The sequence below is a fragment of the Engystomops pustulosus genome, chromosome 10 (genome assembly GCF_040894005.1).
Source record: "Engystomops pustulosus chromosome 10, aEngPut4.maternal, whole genome shotgun sequence".
Taxonomy (NCBI): Eukaryota; Metazoa; Chordata; class Amphibia; order Anura; family Leptodactylidae; genus Engystomops; species Engystomops pustulosus.
Window position 1 is genome coordinate 69427271 of NC_092420.1, and position 22392 is coordinate 69449662.

Here is a 22392-nt window from a genome sequence, read left to right on the forward strand (position 1 = left end):
CTGTGAGGAATTGATACAGAAAGTATATTGGAAAATTGTATAACTTTTCATTACACAAACAATAACAATAATTTTCTGAAATGGGAATACCCCTTTAACTATATTAGATAGTATTTGGTTTAAATTACACCCCAAATTCAACTCAGTTATCTTCCCATAGGATGTGTATCTACAGGTTTTACTTTAGTGTGATATTTTTGGATTAAACATTTAAAAAAAGGTATAAAACTCATAACTTGCTTGGAAAATGGAGATGGATCCCAGCATCACAATTAAAACTCTTAGTTAATCCATCATGGCTGATGCTTTTCGGCCAATGGACCAAATTGTGTGCCCTTACCAATAGCCTATGGCTAATGGCACACGATCTGTTTAGTTGCCCGAAAACCCATCAGCCAGTATGGATGGCAGCAACAACCTGTTCATTTTGAATATGTATTAAATAAATCAAGAGTTTTAATTGTGGTGCTGGGATCTATCTCCATGTTTCCATCAAGCTTGGTCTGGTCGTTAACTGGGGAAAATACCAAAGTAGTGAAGTAATCATGAAAGAAACCGAAAGCTGCATCTATACGATGTGGTGTGTATATTGTCTGTGCATAATTAAAAAGGTAATGATTTCATAAGGATATGTATCAAATTTCATGTTGTATTGAAGTAATTTTTATGTGGGTCTACTGACATTTCCGAAGATGTTTTGGATGAAGAAAAAAAATGTTTCTCCAATTAGAAATCTAATGATATGCTAAGAATGAGGCTGTAATTTATAACTGTTATAAAATGTTGTGAGCGTGAATTCAGGGATAATAACATCAGTAAACTGTGTTCTTAATATTTAGCATGTTATAATGTATAAAAGCCATTTACATTTGTAGTGCCTTAATTTAACATTATTTTGTGTAATCCCTTTAAGATTTTACAGCTCTTCTTGTAACGGGTAAGATGTTTATATGCATGATAGTAACGGTATCTTAGTTCCTATGAACATAAAGTTACAGCATTTATATCAGGTTCCATTGTACTACTGCAAATGCTGTATCTAATAAATACATAGGAGGTGAGTACATAGGAAGGTGGTACATAAAATAACCATGAGGGGACTGTATATAAAATAACCAAGAGGGGGCTGTACATAAAATAACCCTGTGGGGACTGTACATAAAATAACCATGTGGGGGGTGTACATAAAATAACCATGAGGAGGCTGTACATAAAATTACTATGAGGGGGTTTTATATAAAATAACCATGAGGGGGCTGTATATAAAATAACCATGAGGGGCTGTATATAAAATAATCATGAGGAGGTTGTACATAAAATAACCATGAGGGGGCTGTATATAAAATAACAATGAGGGGGCTGTACATAAAATAACCATGAGGGGGCTGTATATAAAATAACCATGAGGGGGCTGTACATAAAATAACCATGAGGGGATTTTACATAAAATAATCATGAGAGGGCTGTACATAAAATAACCCTGTGGGGACTGTACATAAAATAACCATGAGGGGGCTGTACATAAAATAACCATGAGGGGGCTGTACATAAAATAACCATGAGGGGGCTGTACATAAAATAACCCTGTGGGGACTGTACATAAAATAACCATGAGGGACTGTACATAAAATAACCCTGTGGGGACTGTACATAAAATAACCCTGTGGGGACTGTACATAAAATAACCATGAGGGACTGTACATAAAATAACCATGAGGGGGCTGTACATAAAATAACCATGAGGGGACTGTATATAAAATACCCATGAGGGGATTTTACATAAAATAATCATGAGGGGGCTGTACATAAAATAAGCATGAGGGGATTTTACATAAAATAACCATGAGGGGGCTGTACATAAAATAATCATGTGGGGGCTGTACATAAAATAACCACGTGGGGGCTGTACATAAAATAACCTTTTGGGGGCTGTACATAAAATGACCTTGAGGGGGCTGTACATTAAATAACCATGAGGGCGCTGTAGATAAAATGACCTTGAGGGGGCTGTTCATAAAATGACCTTGAGGAGGATGTTCATAAAATAACCATGAGGGTGCTGTAGAAAAAATAAAAATGAGGGGGCTTTTAATATGGAATATTTTAGGGAACAGAAGACTGTTATTTCACTGCAAAGGGGCCTACTGATGCTCTCTCTCCCATGGTGAGCTATTCAGCCTTCTTGAGCTATGTGTAGACCTAAAGCATTGCTGAATATAAGGTACGATCCAAATAAGATGTAGTCCAGCTGTGATGGATGACTACATTGAAATTAAAGTCGTTTTCTCACCAAGCAAATTAGGTGCTATCCACAGGATAGGGCCTAACTTGGTGAATGATGGGGTTCTCAGTGATGAGACCCCCACACTCACGAGAACGGGGGGTCCTATGGCATCCCAGGTACCTCAGTCGGACCCCTCATTTCTCCCCCAGATGAATGGAGAAGACAACCACACATGTCCACTCTTCTCCATTCATATCTATGAAGCTGACTGAGATTGCTGAGCACCACTGCGACCCCCAGTGATCACCAAATTTGGCCCTATCCTGTGGATAGCAGCAGCTGGGGGATGGTGCAGCAATTGATTACTCTGCCTTCAGGCACAACCCAAGGATTACATCAACCTTTCCTGCAGAGAATAACTCACATGCACGGAGAGGCACTGAACCAGCCATAGAAGCGAGATAACTTCATTATCATATTGTTATATCTGTTTTATCAGCAAAACCACTCAGCACAGGGATTAACAAAGACATGATCCTGCATCAGTGTAGCTCCAGCATTCTCAATGTACGTTTGCTTCATAATGCATCAAATCAAATGGTAGGTTTCCTTTAAAGTACAATCCATTTCTAAATCAACACACACCAACAGGTTTAGGATACTGATGATTTATAATAAGAATAGGTGATCAATATTCACAATTATGTCCCGGCCATCCCAACTGAGCAGCTGTGCGTACTCAACACAGTAGTCATGCAAATGCTGTCTGCCATGCATTGCTGTCCATAGAAGTTAGGAAGACATGTAATTCCTTGCTGTAAACACCTTAAATGTAGATCAATGTAAACCAGACCCCAGCTGCTTACTCAAATTTCATGTATCAGTAGTATGTGCGTAGCCATGAATTGACATTGCTGGTCACCTGCCTCATAAAGAGAGCAGAAAACTAGATCATATAAAAATACATTGCAAACTCACCTACAACAGTTCCCCGGTGCCATTTTCCTCAGATTTGTACAGGATTTGTGAGGAGAATGGCACCATGGCTGAGGCTGTAAAATAAGAAAAAATCCTATACTATACTTCTCTCTTCTCAACCGTTTCCCGCAGTAGTCACTGTACATGCGCATGAATATTGCCTCCTTCTATTTGTCTCAGCCAACCAATGCTGAGGTCAAGGACGATTAATGTGATATACCCACCGTGGCCTCTGTGTTGGTTGGAGACCTGCATGAAGAAACGGCAGGTGAGAGATGGATAGTGTCCCAAGCATAGCAAAATAAATTGTAATACTTTAAATCTGTCACCAGGCGAATCATTACCTTGTAGAGTCGGTTGCCTGTGTGCTGGACATGTCTTTATAAAGTGCCAACACTGCTTGCGGACAGAAAAGTTTACCTATAGCCATGGTCTGCTTCCAATCAGGGAGTTGGGGTTCCTGGTGCAACGGCGAAGCAGGCGTCACCCATCTTTACATAACCACTCCTCCTTATCTCTGTGCAATCTCCATCTCGTCAACCTCTGCTCCGCGTGCTGATCCTGCGTGTACCCGGAGGGAGAAAGGCACAGTGCGCAAGAATTCAGACGAGACTGTAAGGCCAGGGAGTCATCGAGGAGGCATAGCCTAAAGTTGTGGGGCGAGGGACGCGGCCCACTTGACTGCTGTGCCCGGAACCCCATCCACTGATTGGAAGGAGATCATGGATATAGGTTACTTTTTCAGGCTTCAGGCAGCGTTGGCACTTTGTAAAGATACGTCCAGTATACAGGGAACCAGCCATATATGGTACTTTTTATGGTCCTTTTAAGCTTTAAAGAGGACCTAGCACCCTCAAAAACGGCACTAGGAGCTGCCTCTTCCCCTGACTGCCTCGCTCACTCCATAGGCCAGCGGTGACTGCCGCGCGTCATGTGGCAGTCACCGACCCTAATCCCGCCCCCTAATGAATACACCAGGCCGCTTTGAGAGCAGTCCATTGTTTCCAGTGTACATCACGGCTGTATCTGCTAGCATTATCTGAGGTTTCCGAAAACGCTAGCAGTGTAACACTGTGTCGACTGTTGTTACTTTAGTAAGCAGCTCCAAGTGCCGTTTTTGAGGGTGACAGGTCCTCTTTAAGCTACATGTGTAGAACTTGCATTTAATTCATTTCAGTATAGACTAGAACAGGTTATGAGGAGTGACACAAGCAAGAAAAGTGAAAATTGCTGTTCCCATCCAAACCGGCTACAGTAACTTATGATTAGTTTTGTGAAATACAAGTTGTAATCCCTCTGTCAAGATCTTGTACTTGCCCTTGAATGATAATAAAATGGTCTTCTGACCCGTGTCTAACAAAAAGTAGTGGAGATATAACAAATGTGACCTTATTCACATTGCTTAATCCCTTGAGATACAATGAGAAGGAAGCGCCAAGTCGAAATGCAACCACCAGTTACTGTCATATTGGTATTTTTGAGATTTCTTTTCAGATAGTAAAGATATATATATACCGTAGCTTTCCTAGAGTAAAAGTAGTTAATAAAATGACTTCTTGTACCGTAGGAACGTCTCTTGGGTTGTACAGGAAGAAAGATGGAGAGAAAATTGACAACATAGAAAGCACATAATAAGCCCCTTCTTGATGCTGGTTAATCCTTCTCTACTATCTGAGAGCCATAGCACTAAAAGAACTCTGTAGTTACCGATTCTTCCAAGTTTGAAACAGAAGCAGGGATAAGTTTAGGCTCAAAAAGACACTAACATTTCAATGACTTTGTGTAAATCCAAGAAAATTACAGGAAAGTGTTATGCAGTGGAAAGGGAGAGCAGAGAGGCACAACAGCCAGGTTGCTACCCAGCATCACACAGAGGAATGAAAACTAGGGATAGAGAATACAGACCTGTGTTCTGAAGACAATGGGGCATATTTATCAGGGCTTCTGCGTCACATCAGTGGCATAGAAGCCCTGAAATAATTATAAATGCTAGCTTATTGCTAGCACTTGCGATTATTTAGCCCTCTCCGCCATCTTCGTGGGGTGAAAGGGCGTGAAGGGGGGGGGGAGGCGGCCAACCAGGAGTGGGCCTGTGTTACAATCCCCTTGTCTGTGATAAGTCGTTGACTGCTTTTATTTCTATGCCAGACAGGGCCTAGCGTAGAAATGATGCACAGAACCCTTCCCGATACACAAGTGCCGGTGTATGATAAATATCCCCCAATGGATCCAATGCACCCATTTTCTGACCCTTTAGATTGACTCGACAACTTGATTGGAGAGTTAAAGAGGCGCAAACAAATGAGGACATTCAGAATTTAGACCTACTCACAAACTGAGTAAAGAATGGTATCCCAAGTATAAATTAACCAGGAGACTTGGGATTTAATGAAGATGAAAGGATAGCAGAATCCATCTTCAAGGAAAGTATTTTGTGTTTCCATGTGCGTTTAGAAGGTCACTTGTTTGTTGAATGTTTTCTGTGCTGCTTCTTTTATTTCTAAATATAATTATTATTATTTATAGAGCTCCATTAACCATGGTTCTGTAGATTCAGTAAAGGGTTCACATACATGAATTTAAGGTTAGCAATGAGCAGACCAGAACCATAAAGTTAAGGACTGTGCCAAACAGTGCAGCTCGGGGTCCCCAAACCTGAACTAAGACATCTGTCAAATCTGGTTAGGGTTCATTGTTTGGCTTCACGTTACCCTGTTGGTATCACCCTCGATCGGTGCTGGCACCAATTTCAGGTGGTAACGTTATAAGTGCTGGTGGTGCATGTGCACTGCCATTTACTCTTGGATTGTTTGTACGCAATGATGTCACAGATATTGATGATCTTAGGGAAAATGTTGCTAGCTTTGCCGGTAGCATTTAAAAGGTAAAACCCATGATTGGTGCCAACAGGTGTCACTTGTGAGGGTGAGTGCTCTTTACATTCATCCTTATTTAAGATGAGAAGTAAATATTAAAAACAGAAAACTCAACTGAATTGGTACAAGAGGAAGAAGGCGTCTGTATGTGGAGGTTCACATTCTATATGGGTGGGAAGTTGGAGACACTTGGTGAGGAAGCACAGCATTGAGGTTATCTTAAACAGAAGAGTTTTCAGTTCTCTTTCAAAGGTTTGGAAGGTGAGGAATTGTCTGACATATTTTGCTTCCCGAGTATGAGAGATGTCCTGGAGATGATTGTTAGAGGAGGAGATAATAGAAGAGTAAAGGAGAAGGTCAGTTGAGGATTGGAAATTATGGCAGAGATTTTTTATGTCTTCTAAGCCAGAAAACTGGCACAAAAATCTCCCCCTCCTGCCAATCGCCTGAATTCTTCAACCCGCACGCCACTTTTGGCGTATAAGGGGATTGGAGTAGCTGGACAGGGCTATGAAAATCAGCAGACACTATAGCAGATATTCCAGTGTGGGGAATTATAAGATTGACATTTAAAACACAAGTCTTAATAAATTCCCTCCTATGTGTGGGAAGGTATTCGCTGATTAGGTCATAGATATAAGACTTTGAAAAGCCTGCTTGTGGTGCTGCAAGTTCAGAGCTCCGTGGGCATTTTATCTGTCTTGACAGATTCATGAAGAAAAGGTACAAGCCCTGAGCTTCCAACAACTTCTAGTTTCACCCACCGCTGAATCTATCCATAAATTTGTAGGTGAAATAACAGCCGAAAACATAGGTATAGTAAAAATAATGATTAATAATACAAATTTTATTTTAATAATACAAACAGATAATTTAAAAAACAGAGAGGCCCCTTTTAAGATTATAATAATTAGGTCCTGGAATCTTTTAATTTATTTAAAACTATCATTTTGGACATTATTTTGGAGGAATGTTCATGCCTGTACAGAATTCAGCTCACTTCTCATTTTTAACCAGTGTCATGAAGGTATTTCACGAGCATTGATTTTTCGTCAGCTGTTCATGAAGCATCAAGCTGTAAAACCTTATTGCGCTCAGTGCAGCCAAGGCTCACATTACACAAAAAGTAAAAATCTCCTTATTACATTTAACATGTGTTATTCCCTGTTATTAAAATATATATTATCCTAAAGACTTATTATTATTTCACATATTTACCTACATGAGGTATATCCGGTGGTGATATATATTTCAATGGTAATATGAAAGGGATAGAAGATCAGAAGATGATTAGTCGTGCGAGAAGCATAGGGTGACACTGAAACGAAAAGGAAGTGATTTCGGTGGGAATAGCAGTACTCCGGGTGCTGAGAAAACATCATTGGTACATCACTAGCTCATTAGCATAAGGATTAGACTGGGAATATCTCAGAAATGGCTCAATGGACAGAAATCTTAAAGGAAATCACAGGATATTTCTTTCACCTGGTTAAGGTGGAAGATTGACTTTAATTTCACTTTACACTAAAATAATTTTAATAAAATTGTCTCAATATGTTTTTGACCATCCTGCCATACTGGTGTTACAGACAACAGTTCAAATGGAGGGTAAATTAGAAGAATACCCAGTGATTTATGGAGTAATAAATTACAGTTAGGAGTAGGGCTTAAAGTGTTTGAGGTGCTCACTTGGTCCAGTTATGCAAATTTAGGCACAAAACTAGTTCTGGGCTGCTGAGGGGTCCTATGGTCCCTGGGAGTCAGTTGTAACTAGGAATAAAATACAGAGAATGGGGCGAATAATAAAATGCTGTGCTGCCTCAAACATCTGATCTACTGGAGGCATGTGTGGCAGGAAATTATTTTTATTATAATGACGGACAATGCGTTTCAAGGGCAAATGTTAGATTGTAACCTGTAAGTCTTCATGGCAATTAAAGGTGAAGGGCTCTTTTACTTAACTGCCCGAGGAGTTCACAGAAAGTGCATTATGCACTCTGCCGCGATTCACTAAGATTGTGCGCCCAATATCCTGCATATGTCGCTCCCCGCTCAGGTCTGCCGGAGTTCACCTTCTTCTTCCTGGCGCATGTAACTGCATGTCTTGCAACACAATTTGAAAGTTAAATCACGTGCTTACATTCCGATTGCATGCGACACAATCCCAGCACAAACCCCTGATAAATACATGTCAAAGCTGTACAAATCCCAAAAAAATGTGAACAGTCCGACAAAAGTGCGACCCGCGAGTAAATAAGCCCCTCTGTGCCCAAACCCATTCTTGGCAGCCTTCTTGTTCCATAGAAGCTGCACACATCGCATGGTTATATTTTAAGCACCTGAAGATGGATCACCTCCGCCGACGTGACTTCAGCTTTCTCTTTTTTTCCCCTTACTTCCTCGGATACAATGATAGATACCTAGGCACAATGTTACATTTTAGAAACTAAATGCAAGCAATACCCATTAAAGCGTGATCTGTGTTTCCTTTTAGTCTTGTCATGATGATTAATAGACATAAATTATACCTTGATATATTGTGCTAAATATCTGCCATTTTTCTTTAAAATCATTAGAAATCTATTACAAAGCTTTGTGCTGACACAATGATTAATACTGAATGGGCGACAAGGGATAAATATTGCAAAACCATGACACCGTGATATTTGAAACGTATGCTTGGATTAAAATGTAAAGATCGAGCTCCAGGCATGTGATCATTCTTTCCATGATGAAATTAAGCATACATGTGTGCACGTATGTTTGTACGTACAATTTCTATGTTTTATAAGGCCTATACAATATGAGCTGTACTAGGAAACCTCAGCTGTAGTAAGTCAAAATATTATTGCATCCAAGCATTAGAGCAGCACGGTGGCTCAGTGGTTATTGCTACAGCCTTGCAGCGTTGGGGTCCTGGGTTCAAGTCCCATGCAGGTCAACATGTGCAAAGAGTTTGCATAGTGTTCTCTGGTTTTCTCCCACACTCCCAAACACGCTGGTAGGTTTAAAACATTGTGAGCCCCATAGGGACAGGGACAAGCTCTGTGCAGCGCTGCAGAATATGTGCCCTATATAAATAAAGCAATTATATTGTGAAGGAGTAGTACTTCCCTATGCTGGAGGAAGCCTTTCTTGCAAGACAAAGGGGCATGCGGCTCACTTTTGTCTGACTTTTTCGCCTTTTTTGGGGATTGCACGGCTTGGACAGGTATTTAACTAGTGTCTGTGCTGGGATTTTGGCGCACAGGATCGTTTTTTGGCGCAGCTGGGTTAACTTCCATGCGACAGAAAGCGGGGGGCGTGCCGTCAGAAAATCCGGCTGATTCGGACTGCGTGCAGGATTTAACTTTCAAATTCTGACAAGACAATGCACTTACATGCACCACTAAAAAGATGATGAACTCTGTGCGCCTGATATCCTGCATGTGTCGCTTCCCCGCTCAGGTCCAACAATCTTAGTGGATTGCGGCACACTGCATTATAGTCGGACAATGCACTTTCGGTGAACTTCAGGGATGGAAACAGACTTCTGTTGCCTTCTTATGCTGCTTCCAATGTAGAACTGGCCAACAACTATGCCAGAGGAAGCTCGAAGGGCCAATGCTCTAACACAATAATTGGCCAAAAGTCCAGCAGAAAACAACCAGATCACTATGATTTCTGTCCTATGGGTTAACAAATACTCGGCCACTGGAATAATTTTACCCGGTGAGCCTGAGAGAACCAAGTCTGATCCTTATTCCACAAATATACATTTTTTGAATGAATTTATACATTAACGAACATTGCACTGATGCCCCTATGGTTTATGTTACTTAGCCCAACATTAAAAAAAATTGTAGTCCAGATGTGTAAGGATATATACAACTCTACAGAACAAACAGAAATTCTATAGGTATCTAAATTATATTTTAGGCTAGCAATTGAAAAAATGATTAAAAAAATATATTTTGGTGTAACTTACTATTTTATAGAATAAGCATAGCTACGTAACAAAGAAAGATGGAAAAAGAACTACACAATACTGTATGCCATAATAGCACATCATTATTTCTGTAGGTGATATGAAAGGGATTTTGTCATGAGATTTTGCCCCCCTAGGGCTACTATCTCCCTCACTAGGGTATGAAATGTTATTCCTTCTCGTATGTAAAATCAAGACCATTTACCAACAAAATAATAAAGAAGAGTCATATTTTGCCTGAGATGTGTTAGTTTTGGAGGCAGAAGGGAAAATGTCAATTCAAAGTCCTTATCTTTTGTTCTTAAGTACAAAGCAATATTGAAGAGGGTTATATATATATTATTTTTTTTTAATTTTTAAACACTTTATTGCAAAACTCTAATTGACATATGCCATACAAAATCTCTATATGTGTAAACAAAGAGAGTACAATATAAATTACCCATAATTACACATATAACTATAATAACATCAAAACGTATAATATCGGCAGCTCGTATTTCCGACTATGTCTGTAACTTTGGTTCAGAAGCTCATAGAGCCACAAGGCTGATGTAGAATATGAGAATTTTTATATTTAATAATTAGACATCGAAATCATGTTTCTAGGTACTATAGAGCTACAGATAGAGCATCTAAAGTGATGATCTCCTTTTTCAGCGTGACTCAACTGAGATAAAATATGACTCTTCTCAGCTTAACTGACTTTGAAAGTTTTTCTTTTTTATAAGTAATCGGCCAGGTTTCACAAAATATTTCTCAAAAAAATATTCCATAACCTACCTGAGGTGATGGTAGTTTTCATGTAAATCTGTAATCCCTAGGAGGCAAACCTTGTTCAGGAAGAGTCCCCAGTCTTAAAGAAAATCTACCACCAGGATTGTAAACGAAGCACACTGACACACAGGTGTGTGCCCCCTCTGGCAGAACCTTCTCCTCTTTAAGATTCCTAAGCTCTTATTTTGTAACAAAAAAGGCTTTAAAACTTAATCAGATGAGTCTGAGCGGCTCCAGCCTCCATCAACAACTATGGATGCTGGAGCACCTTAGGCTCATTTGCATAATTTTAAAACCATTTTTTTGTAAAATCTGGGGCATAGGAAGCTAAAAGAAGAGCAGATCTTGCCAGAGGGGGCACACACCTATATGTCAGTGTGCTTGGTTTACAATCCTTCATCCATTAAAGAGGACCTGTCACCCATAAATTGGGAAGCAGTAAAGTAAGCAGCTCCTAGTGCTTAAACAAACGTTGCAAACGTAAACAAACGTTACCTCCGGTAACGCTATCTAGCACTGCGGCGAAGTGCAATGTAAATGCCGGACCGCTCGCCAAGCAGTCCGATGTATTCATGAGGGGGCAGGGTTGGGGCGTGGTTAGGGGAGGTGACTGCCGCATGACGCTTGGCAGTCACCGCCAGCTTATGGAGTGAGCGGGGCGTTCCAGGGAAGAGGCCACAGTGTTAGATAGCGTTATTGGAGGTTTCCGGTAATGCTATCCTTCTAACACTGCGGCGTTTGTTTAAGCACTAGGAGCTGCTTACTAGTGCCGAAATTATGGGTGACAGATCCTCTTTAAGTTCAGTCATTATTTTTAGCTATATTTTGATTCTTTTATCATCTTAAAAACGTGTACTCCTATAATTGGCTTATTTTTTTCCCTTTTTTTTCTACTTGCTTTCTATGTATATTACACATGGATAAATGTAATAATTGCAGTGTACAGCATATGGACCATTTAACACATTAGTCTATTCATCATATATAAGTTCTTTTAACGTCTATCTTCTATTATAGGGATATTTTTTTTTTCACTGTTTCAGTGTTGCAGTTCTAAGCAAATGACTGGAAACAAATTACATTGGACATATTCCTAGAAGGCAAGGCGCAGAGGTTACTTGCCTATAAACGACTGCGATCGCACACTCCCAGCATTGCTGTGTGAAATAGTCAACTAGACCGCTATCATGATAATGAGAGAACCAGTGAAGACAGAGACATAATCAGAAAGACATCCAAGCTCTGAATATTATTTCTTACCATTTTGTTTATACCCATTGTGATCTATTGTTATTCTTCTTACAGATGGTCCTTAGAATCACTTAGTCTAATGGATGCAGTAAAGTTAATCTATCTTATACATCAGGCCTGATATCAATGTTAAAGGGGAATAGCCATTTCTGCGAGTTTGCTTCAAAAGCCTTATGTCTTCTCACCAATCAGAAGAAAAGACCTCTGACCTCCTGGATATTTGTCAGCTTTGCTTTGTGTTTTGACATTGATGAGGTTAAGAAAAAGAAATTGGTCCATGAAATCCAACCTATAAATGTGTTGATCCAGGGGAAAACAAACAAAAAAAAATGCCAATTGGCCCAAAGTTGTGTAAAATTCCTGGTCGTCCTTTCTATTCTTTTGGTACTTTTGCCACTTGAGAATGACCCTGATTAAGGACAATTGGATCCATTCAGGGTAAAGTTTGGCCAAGTTCGGTCAAACCGAAAACCTGAAAGTTCTGATTAGGTTCGGTTCCAAAACCAATTGCTCAGTGGTGGTGAGCCGAGCCCTATCCTGAACTCCTTTCTGGACATTGCGGGCTTGAGTCTGTTCTTCACTAATCGTGACTTCTCCCTAAATGTGCTTCTACCTAGTTCTTTGCTTTATCTGCCAGTTATTTTTTTATGTTCTGTCCCTTGACCCTCCATCTTGTGCTCTCATCTTATCTTCTGATATATCCAATTCCCAACCACTCCTGATGAAGAGAGGTGTACATTATACTCAGGTGAATGTAAAATGGAAGAAGTGGGATGGCACTCACCAAGGTTCACTGACGATCCTTAGACCATGCAGCAAAAACGAGTGTCTTTATTAGGCATCAAGGGAGTCTCACGTCTAAATTGTACATTATGCTCAGCTCTTCTTTTTTTATTAAATGCTGCCTATAGATAAGACAATCTGCTAAGCTCTTTATGTTCTATAAAATTCTGCCTGCAGATGGGACACTATGCACAATCTGCTAAGCTCCTTTTGCTCTATAACATGCTGCCTGCAGATTGGACACTTTGTACAATTTGCTAAGCTCCTCTTGCTCTATAACATGCTGCCTGCCGATCGGACACTATGTACAATCAGCTCAGCCCCTGCTGCTCTTTAATATGCTGCCTGCAGATAGGACACCAAGCACAATCTGCAAGCTCCTCCTGCTCTTTAACATGCTGCCTGCAGATAGGACACTGTGTACAATCTGCTCCATTCCCCCTGCTCTATGACATGCTGCCTAAAGATATGACACTATGTACAATCTTCAACTTAGTTTCAATTTAAAGGGGTTGACCACTTTTCATTATCTCTTTCATTAGCCTTGTCTCTGCATGTATATGTACCTGTACTTTTGCCTCCTGTGAGGGCTTCAGCCTTTCCCTGTTCTCCACATTCTGCACTTTGCATCTCTACACAACTCCCTGTTTCTCACTCCTTCAGTCCTTCCTAATGTCCATGAGTCATAATTTCCTGCTGCAGCTCCCTCCTATTTATCAGTGTAGTATCTTTGTTTACATGTCTATGCACGGAGAGAGTCTGCACACAGCAATAAAGGAGACATCAGGGATGATGAATAGATTGGTGAGCATTCAGAAATTATTACTAAGACACCAAAAGCACATGGGTAATTTATGTAAAAGAGTGGACAACCGCTTCAAGCACATCCCATTTTGTCAAATCATATGCCAAGTACTTCATTGGAAATTGATAACATAGAAGTCTTCATGTAATGCTGATCACTAATCTGACTTATATTTGTAAAATAATTTTCTTTGGGAGACAACGACTAAAATAACGTTCATCTATTAAACAGTAAACGTTTAATAGATGAACGTTATTTTAGTCGTTGTCTCCCAAAGAAAATTATTTTACAAATATAAGTCAGATTAGTGATCAGCTAAAATGCAGCTCTGAGTTAAAAGGAAGCCATCACCAGATTTGCACTAATAAACCTTATGACAGGTTCCCATGGCACTTTATGAACTCTTCTTTAGGGAAGGGGGATGAGGGAAATGCCAGCAGACTTGAGCTGAAAGTCACATGAATAGCCCACATCCTTGGGACTCACTGCTCCTTCTGACATGGTAGGTTCCTGGCAGGCTTACAAAGTTCATTTTATGGAGATAGGTATTATGCATTTTTTTTAGCTAAAATCAGTGTGGGCAAGAGTTAGCATAGTGCTATGGGAACCTGTCATTAGGTGTACTTTTGCAAATCTTGTGATAGGTACCCTTTAAGGCTTCTTTGAGAGTAGTTGATCATGTTTTTACTGTAATGACTTCTGTACAGGTAACATTTCATACCAGCCATGGCTAACCATGCTATACATGCACAAGAGTATAGGAAAAGTAGATGCAAAACCTGCTACAATGCCTATAGTTGATTCCAAAGCAGGATCTCGCCATGTGGTATTATGAGCCAACTCATGAAAGATTTGTCATTTTTTTCCCTGAAAACATTACATTTACTTTACATTACAATACTATCCTGACTACATAGATAACACTATGAAATATGTGATTTAGAATGGATAAAATATTGTATTCTTATTTATCTACAGATTTTTAAAGCAATGAGCATCCCACAAATAAGAAATCCAATGCTGCCCCCTGTGGAGAAAATGCCAACATCTTTTAAAACTAAGATAGCACTTATTGGTGCGGGACCCTCGAGTATCAGCTGCGCTTCCTTCCTGGCCCGGCTTGGATATTCAGATATTACGGTGTTTGAGAAGCAAAATTTTTCTGGAGGTTTAAGGTAAGCTCAACCATTGGATACTTGGTTCTGAGAGTTCATTTTGGCTTGGACATGTCGAAAGTGGATCATGGAAAGGAAAGGGTTTTTACATTACATGGAAAAAGCCAAAAAGCAACTGTTTCAATCAAAATATTGAACATCTATTTTTGCTCTCAATACACATGTGCACAAGACTCGTGAAAGTTTTTTGAAAGCAGACAGAAGGGACACACCCTCCATTCCAGTGATTCCAAACTTGTCGGGGCTACAATATTCATGGAGTCAAAGGCCCATGGTCTTAATCTGACCTGAAACCAACCTCAAGTCCTTCTGCATCCAAAGTTTAGTGTCCCAGGTCTTACCAGCTTCAGTGGCCAACACAGTACAGGCGGTCCCCTACTTAAGAACATCCGAATTACAGACAACCCCTAATTACAAACGGACCCTTGGATATTGTTAAATTACTTTACCCTACGTCATCTTTGGAAGGGAGATGGCTTCCGATCTTTAATTATTCCCGCCTCCTTCATTATAGTCGTCCTTCTGCAGGTGCCGAGAGCCGTGACGTCACCAAGCTCTCGGCACCTATCGCTGGCCGGCTGTGCGAGAGTTAGTATCTGCGCATGTGCGATAGGCACCGAGAGCTTGGTGACGTCACGGCTCTCGGCACCTGAAGGAGGACGGCTACAATGAAGGAGGCGGAAATAATTAAAGATCGGAAGCCATCTCCCTTCCGAAGATGACGTGGGGTAGCACCGGAGGGCTATTTACATATGTAAGTAAAACATTTTTTTAAGCTTAACTAACGATCGCGGTGCCTAACTAAACTATGTGCCGGCATTAGTATTAAATAGCCTACCAGGTGGTCTGCTCGCATGATTTTATCATGCGAGCAGTGGTAGGTTTCCTTTAACCCCAGGTTACAATAAAGAGCAATAACAGTTATCACAGGTGTCTGTAATGAAGCTTTATTATTAATCCTGGTTCTTATGACAATCCAACATTTTTAAAATCCAATTATCACAGAGACCAAAAAAATTCTGTCGGGGACTACAATGATAAAATATACAGTTCCGAATTACATACAAATTCAACATAAGAACAATCCTACAGAATTGATCTTGTACGTAACCCGGGTACTACCTCTACACCCCAACTGCACTGTGCATGTGTCGTAGGTCTGGCTCATGTTCATTGAATATTCATTGTATGTTTTACTAAAACATAGTGCAGGCAACAGGTAATATTGCTTAAAAATGTTAGAAAAATAATTGACATGTCACTTAAACAAATCACAGACCGATGCAGAAGAACTGAGTATCTGCCCATGACTTCATTCTTCAAGGGGAAAGGTAATAAGACCATATTGCAAACTTTTATTTGGGTGCTGATATTCTATTCCCAGTGTAACATATTTTATTTGATTTTATATATTTGCATTGCTCTGTTCAGAGGTTTGGAAAATAATAAACAGGTAACCCGGCAGATAGAAAGGTTTGTGACCCCTACCATTTGATCCATTAGCGTTGGCTTTTTTGTTCTATTCAATAATCATTAACTTCTATGTGAGATCCCTCCAAGAGCTAATGAAAGCTGTAACCTATCTGGATGATGTGTTTTCACAGTGCATCCGAAATCCCTCAGTTCCGATTGCCATACGAAGTTGTCAGTTTTGAAATGGAGCTGATGAAGGACCTCGGAGTTAAGGTAATGATAATGATAGCATAAACTGATCTGCCAGACGTAAGCTGCTAAATACCATGTCCATTAGTAGCAAACAATTAAAAGCTACACTAGGCAGTAGCAAAGAGATGTTTCCTCTTGCTCAGGGCATTTGTCTGTCTGCTGTCTGAATGCCAGTAGTCTGGAAAAGGGCAATCGATAGTTCTCATTTGGCATGCCTACATGTGATTAATTGTCCGGTAAAAAAAAAGAAACAAAACAAAGTTTAGTTGCTTTAGGGGTTCCAGGTGGTAGCTGGACGGAACAAAATCATCCAGGCAGATCTTCTGTAGAACGGTCTTATATATGAGAATGCCAATACTGCTGCATGCCTTCTTGTAAAGCAGCGTTTATACCGTACTAACTTTGTAGTACAAATCTACCGGTATCTGCATCATTTTATTCTGGAGACGGCAGCTTTGTGATTTAAGGAAACACTGGCTATATATATGGGATAAAATAATAGCTTGAGACTTAGATAAAAATCATCAAGTTACACAGCCCAAACATCACCCCTACTAATTCCATCCTCATCAATAAACCTTCTATCAAAACCGAGCCACTCATATCAGAGGATTGGCCTGGCTAAGAACATTCCCAGTCTAGTCATCCTCTATGAGGGAACCTGTTAGCAAAAATTGAATTTATAATCTACTACTAGTATGTTGTTAATCAGATTAACACTTGCCAGATCATGGTCCTTCAATGGTCAAGTGTGGTGGCACACTTGACCATTGAAGGACCATGATCTGGCAAGTGTTAATCTGATTAACAACATATTAGTAGTAGATTATAAATTCAATTTGTTGTTAAAGCGAACCTATCGTTAGGAATATCATCCCAATTTCTTCACTGACGAGTTTTGAAAACATTTTGAAACGTTTAGAACTTTACAAAAACATATTAGATATTACTTGGCTCTCTGCCAGCAGCGAGACACCAATTTGGTTATGTACCTGTCACCTTGATTCTACTGATGTGACAAGAGGAGAACCGGTGGGAGGAGGATTAGTGAGATGGTGGATGAATTGAGTATACTGGGACTTGGCTGTTGGAGTGCCCCCCCATGTCCCGGTTCATAGTGCTGGCTGATTATCTAGTAAATTATGTTAATAAAAATATTGGGAACATTCTGAGGAGGAGAGAGCTTGACTTCAGAGTAAATTAAATTACATTTAAAAGACCAATGTAGGAATCATTTGTGAAGATAAAAAAAGAAATTCTCGTAGGACCTTGTTTCATTTCAATGCTACTTGATACCTAACCTCTCCCATGAACAATCTCATTCTGCAGAAATACTCTCAACTTTCATATAGCAGAGTGAGTTTGTTAATTTTAGTTAGATAATTGATTCATGGAGCATAAATATACAATAGATTCCTCTGGATGTATGTGACTATGGATAACTGTATATAAATGTGCAGTAATGTGCCCAAATAAGCAACAGATGCATGGATATACAGGAAAAAATAGAGAAACCAAAAATTGTTATGCAGCCTTCTCAGTTTTTCAGTTGCCCAAGGGAGCTGCCTTACAAGGTAGCTAAAAGAGGCGTGGTTTTCCTTATCACATCCTAAAAAACTTTGCATATTTACCCACAATACCTCTAGTGCAGAATCCATGTTTATAAAACTCCACACACCTATACGGTGACCTTAATTCACCATGAGGAGAACTCTTACTTCACGACCCTAGTCACAAGCCTCTCACCCAGCCAAACCATTTCCCTACTCAATAATGTCAAAACATCTACAGTTGGGAGTCTGTTCCTTCTGGAATATATATTCTGGTTTGTTTTTAATCCTGCATTATTTCATAAGGCTTCCTGAAGGTCATGCATGATGTCAAGGGATCAAGGTAGCTAAAAGAGACTTGGTTTTCCTTATCCCAACCTGGAAAACTTTGCATATTTTCCCAGAATCCCCCTAGTGAAACATCCATGGATATAAGACTTCTCATGCCTACACAGCGACGTTAATTGGCAGTCTCCGGAAGGAGAACTTTTACTACCCGACCATAGGAGGAGGAACAAAGAGGAAGAGGAGCAGATGAATGTTGTTGCTTTTATTTTATTTAAAACGGGATTGGCCACTAATAAGAAGCCTTACCAGGCTAAATACAAGACCTTAATAGGGACAATCTTATTATACTAACTGCATTTTGTCTATTGCCTGCGGTAGCCATAGGTCACATAAACTTCCTGAAACAGGACTCAGGACTCTTCTGTGATGTCCTGTGTCCTGCTGGCTTCCGGTGACTGAAGGGGCAGTACATTCTTTGATACACCCCTCCAACCACAGAAATGGGAGTGTCCACTGGAAGTGAATAGGACATGGGACGTCATTTGAACCATGGTTCCTGCAGGCAATAAATTGTGATACGCTTATTAAATAGATGTACAACACCCCTGCCAATAAATGGACTGAAGATTAGATACGAACAGCGCCCTCTCCAGGTTGGGAGCTGTCTGAAGGAGTCATGAACCTTCTAGTAAGTTCTAACACTGTGTTATTAGGTAATCAGCAGCTGTAGATTCTGCCTGAACATGCAAGGGTTAAGTGGATGTGATTCTGTCTACCAATTGTATTGTACCATGTACACTGGAGTTAGCCACCACCTGACCAGTATAACAAAACCCCTGGACAGGGAGGGGCTAGGTCTCTTAGGATCGAGGTCTCTTAGGTCAGTCTATTAGGCCCCTGGTCAGTTCCAGAAAGAACTTGGAGCACATGCTCTGACCACAGGCCTCTTAGGCCTCACCTCTCACTATAGAGCACATCCTGTCACAGAGTGAAGAGAGGGATAGTGTCTGTGCACCATCAGCGCTGAAACTCAGCTAATCCCAGGACAAGAGCTGCAGCATCCACAACTTGACACAGCTCCATCCCAGCCTGCACCTACTACCAGGCTGGTGAACCATTCCTGAGGACCACTCTCCATGACCACTACAGTAATCCGGTATCTCCAGTAATCCAGAATATGTTCCAAGATCGTTTTGGCCGTTTGCCTGCAGTTGCTCCAATAAAGAACCGTGAGTTATTTTGCACAACGTTGCCTCCGTCTGTTCCCTGGGTAAGGCTGTACCACCAAGGCTCCCCATTCATCACCCAGGGACATATATTACTGACACTCAGTGATTGCCCCATGTAGAACCAGTACAGCAGCCTCTCCCTCCATATTTCTTGCACACACCACCTACTGGAGACAGACTGTAGGACAGCCCTCCGGTCCCCATACCAAGCACCATGACATCAGCCTACCGCTGGCAACCACCAGCCACTCCGGTATTCTGGGCCCTGGCTGCCTCCAGGCCCCAAGAAAAGGCTAGGCCAAGGTGGGGGATGTTGCAGATGCATCAAAAGCTTAAAAACATGTCTGCTTTCTTCCAAAAAAAGCTACAAACCCTTAAAATGGGCAGCATATGGCATTGCAATGTAGCTCCATACAATACTGTCACAAACTATGGCCAGGAGTGGCAATGTTTCTGAAACATAGAAGCCATGTCATTACTACCTTGTACATTCCCTTTAAGAAAAAGTGTGTAGTGAATCCAAATCTGCCATTTTTTAAGATAACATTCTCATATCATGTTTTAAAACCACAAGATTTTGAAAAATATATTCTTCCTTACTTACCTTTTGCCAACATTACATCCAGCTGTGTTGAATTTCTTGCATTGATTAAGCTTGACTTTTTAGACCATAAATCAGCCTCACAAGGTAGCCTGGTGAGATCTTGTTAGGTATGATCAGAGGAAGATTTGGATCAATTGTTTCTTCAGTCTAGATGCTCCTAGTAATCTATCTGAAATATTAAAGAGAACAGGTCTGTAAAATACCATTGCAATCTCAAAAAATCTGCTCATATTTTGAACCTGAACTTCAGGCACGACCCTTATTTCTTCTCTTTTTTAAAGGGAACCTACCACCACAAATCTACCTATAAAGGTAGAAGGGGTGGTAGGTGGATCAATGGGACGTGAGGATAGCCCTTTTAAGGGCTAATCCTCACATCCCCGCACTATTTTAGTAACTTTTATTAGACTTTTATGCAAATTTTATTATGCGGCTACTGGAGCGTGGAGTAGCCGCATCTGAGCTTACATGCCTCTTTTGGTGAGTAGGAGGAGAAAAGAGGCTACCGAGGCGTGGAGTAGCTGCTCCATGTAACCTCAGATGCGGCTACTTCACGCCCCAGTAACCGCATAATAAAATTTGCATAAAAGTCTAATAAAAGTTACTAAAAAAGTGTGGGGACGTGAGGATTAGCCCTTAAAAGGGCTATCCTCACGTCCCATTGATCCACCTACCACCCGATCTACCTTTATAGGTAGATTTGTGGTGGTAGGTTCCCTTTAAGTGTTTCTACACCTTTGGCATCTTTTCTCCCTGACATGTATTTGAAATTATGAATTTTTTATCTGTGCAGACACTGACCCATTTTATGTCATCTAACTCGTTGTTGACTGTCCAAATGGTGGCAGGAAACTATACAGTAACTATTAATGACCCCTTTAAAACCCCTTCACGTAGGACATTTGTAGGCTGTCAATGAGGTGTAAAAACAATTACCATCTATACTATACAATACAATATGTGATATTTTCATGTGGCCATGAATGGAATTCCCAAGATCACAAGAACTGGGGTCCCATATCTCCCATTTGAATGGAGTAGGGGTCTTGCATGTGAACAACGGTTCCATTTAACATCTATGGGACTGATGAAGATGTTATCTCTGGCCTGAGCTCTCCACTGCCTCTGTCAGTCCCATAGACAATGAAATAGTGGTAGTGTGCATTCATTTATTCAAATGAGTACCCCTTTATTATGTTCAAAGTGGCTTAAGTGACTGTACCCCTTGTGATCAGACATACATTACCTAACCTGTTCATAAATGATACATTTATTGGGGCACATTTACTTACCCCGTTCATCGGAGTAGAATAAGATTATGCATCTGATTTCCTGAATGTGTTGCTTCCCTGATCTGCGACACAATTTTAAAGTTAAATCCCATGCTTAGTCCGAATCAGTCGGGTCGTCCGACAGCCCACCCCCCTGATTTGTGTCGCATGAAAGCCGGAGCTGCTGCCCCACAATCCGATCGTGTGTGCCAAAATCCCCTTCTAAATATTTGTCCCAGTGGCGCGATCCCTGAAAATGACGAAAAAACCCAACAGAAATGTGATCTGTGGACCCTTTGTAAATAAGCCCCAGTGTGTCAGCCAATCCCTAACCACTACCTGAGTATTAAATGGAAATGAGTAAATCATTCAAGATTCGATTTGTGAAAGCTTCAACAAATATTTTAAATGTTTCAGTTCCAGCCCAATTTGAAACTGTCCAAGACGATTTTACTCCAAGTGTTACTCAAAGAAATTAGTTTATTACCCCATCTTGTCCTGTAAAACATCATTTTTTTTCTTAAAAAGGAAAAAAGGTCTTATCTTGTTTCTTAAATGTCCTACAATTTTTGTTTACCCTAATGCTGACTCTAATCTTACCCCTAATAGAACATCTGTTGAATATTAACCCCTTCACGCTCCGTGGCGGATATATCCACTATCCACTAAAATGAAGTACAACATGTGGGGAAAAATCAATCTCAGAATCGTTTTGATAAGTAACAGTGTTCAAAAGTTATAACCATATAAAGCGACGCAAGTCCGAATCCAAAAAATCGGGCTGAGCCTTAAGCTACAAAATGGCTGCGTCCTTAAGGGGTTAATGAAACAAGAATGGAGGCTTTATATAACAAATAATATGTGTGATGTAGAGGACTAGAAAAGGCTGAATACTGATTTTCAGAACAATTCGAGCCACAGGTTCATCCAAAACCAAAACGGCAAAAAA

At 40.5% G+C, this 22392-nt stretch overlaps 1 protein-coding gene across 2 annotated transcripts in view; it reads left to right on the forward strand.

Moving 5' to 3' along the window:
- The window catches only part of DPYD (dihydropyrimidine dehydrogenase), a 654802-nt gene that overhangs the window by 240162 nt on the left and 392248 nt on the right, over positions 1-22392 (forward strand). For both annotated transcript variants that reach the window (XM_072127199.1, XM_072127200.1), the window contains 2 exons: positions 14640-14836; positions 16441-16522. In XM_072127199.1, coding sequence (XP_071983300.1) covers positions 14640-14836; positions 16441-16522 — 279 coding nt within the window. The remainder of the gene's footprint in view (positions 1-14639; positions 14837-16440; positions 16523-22392) is intronic.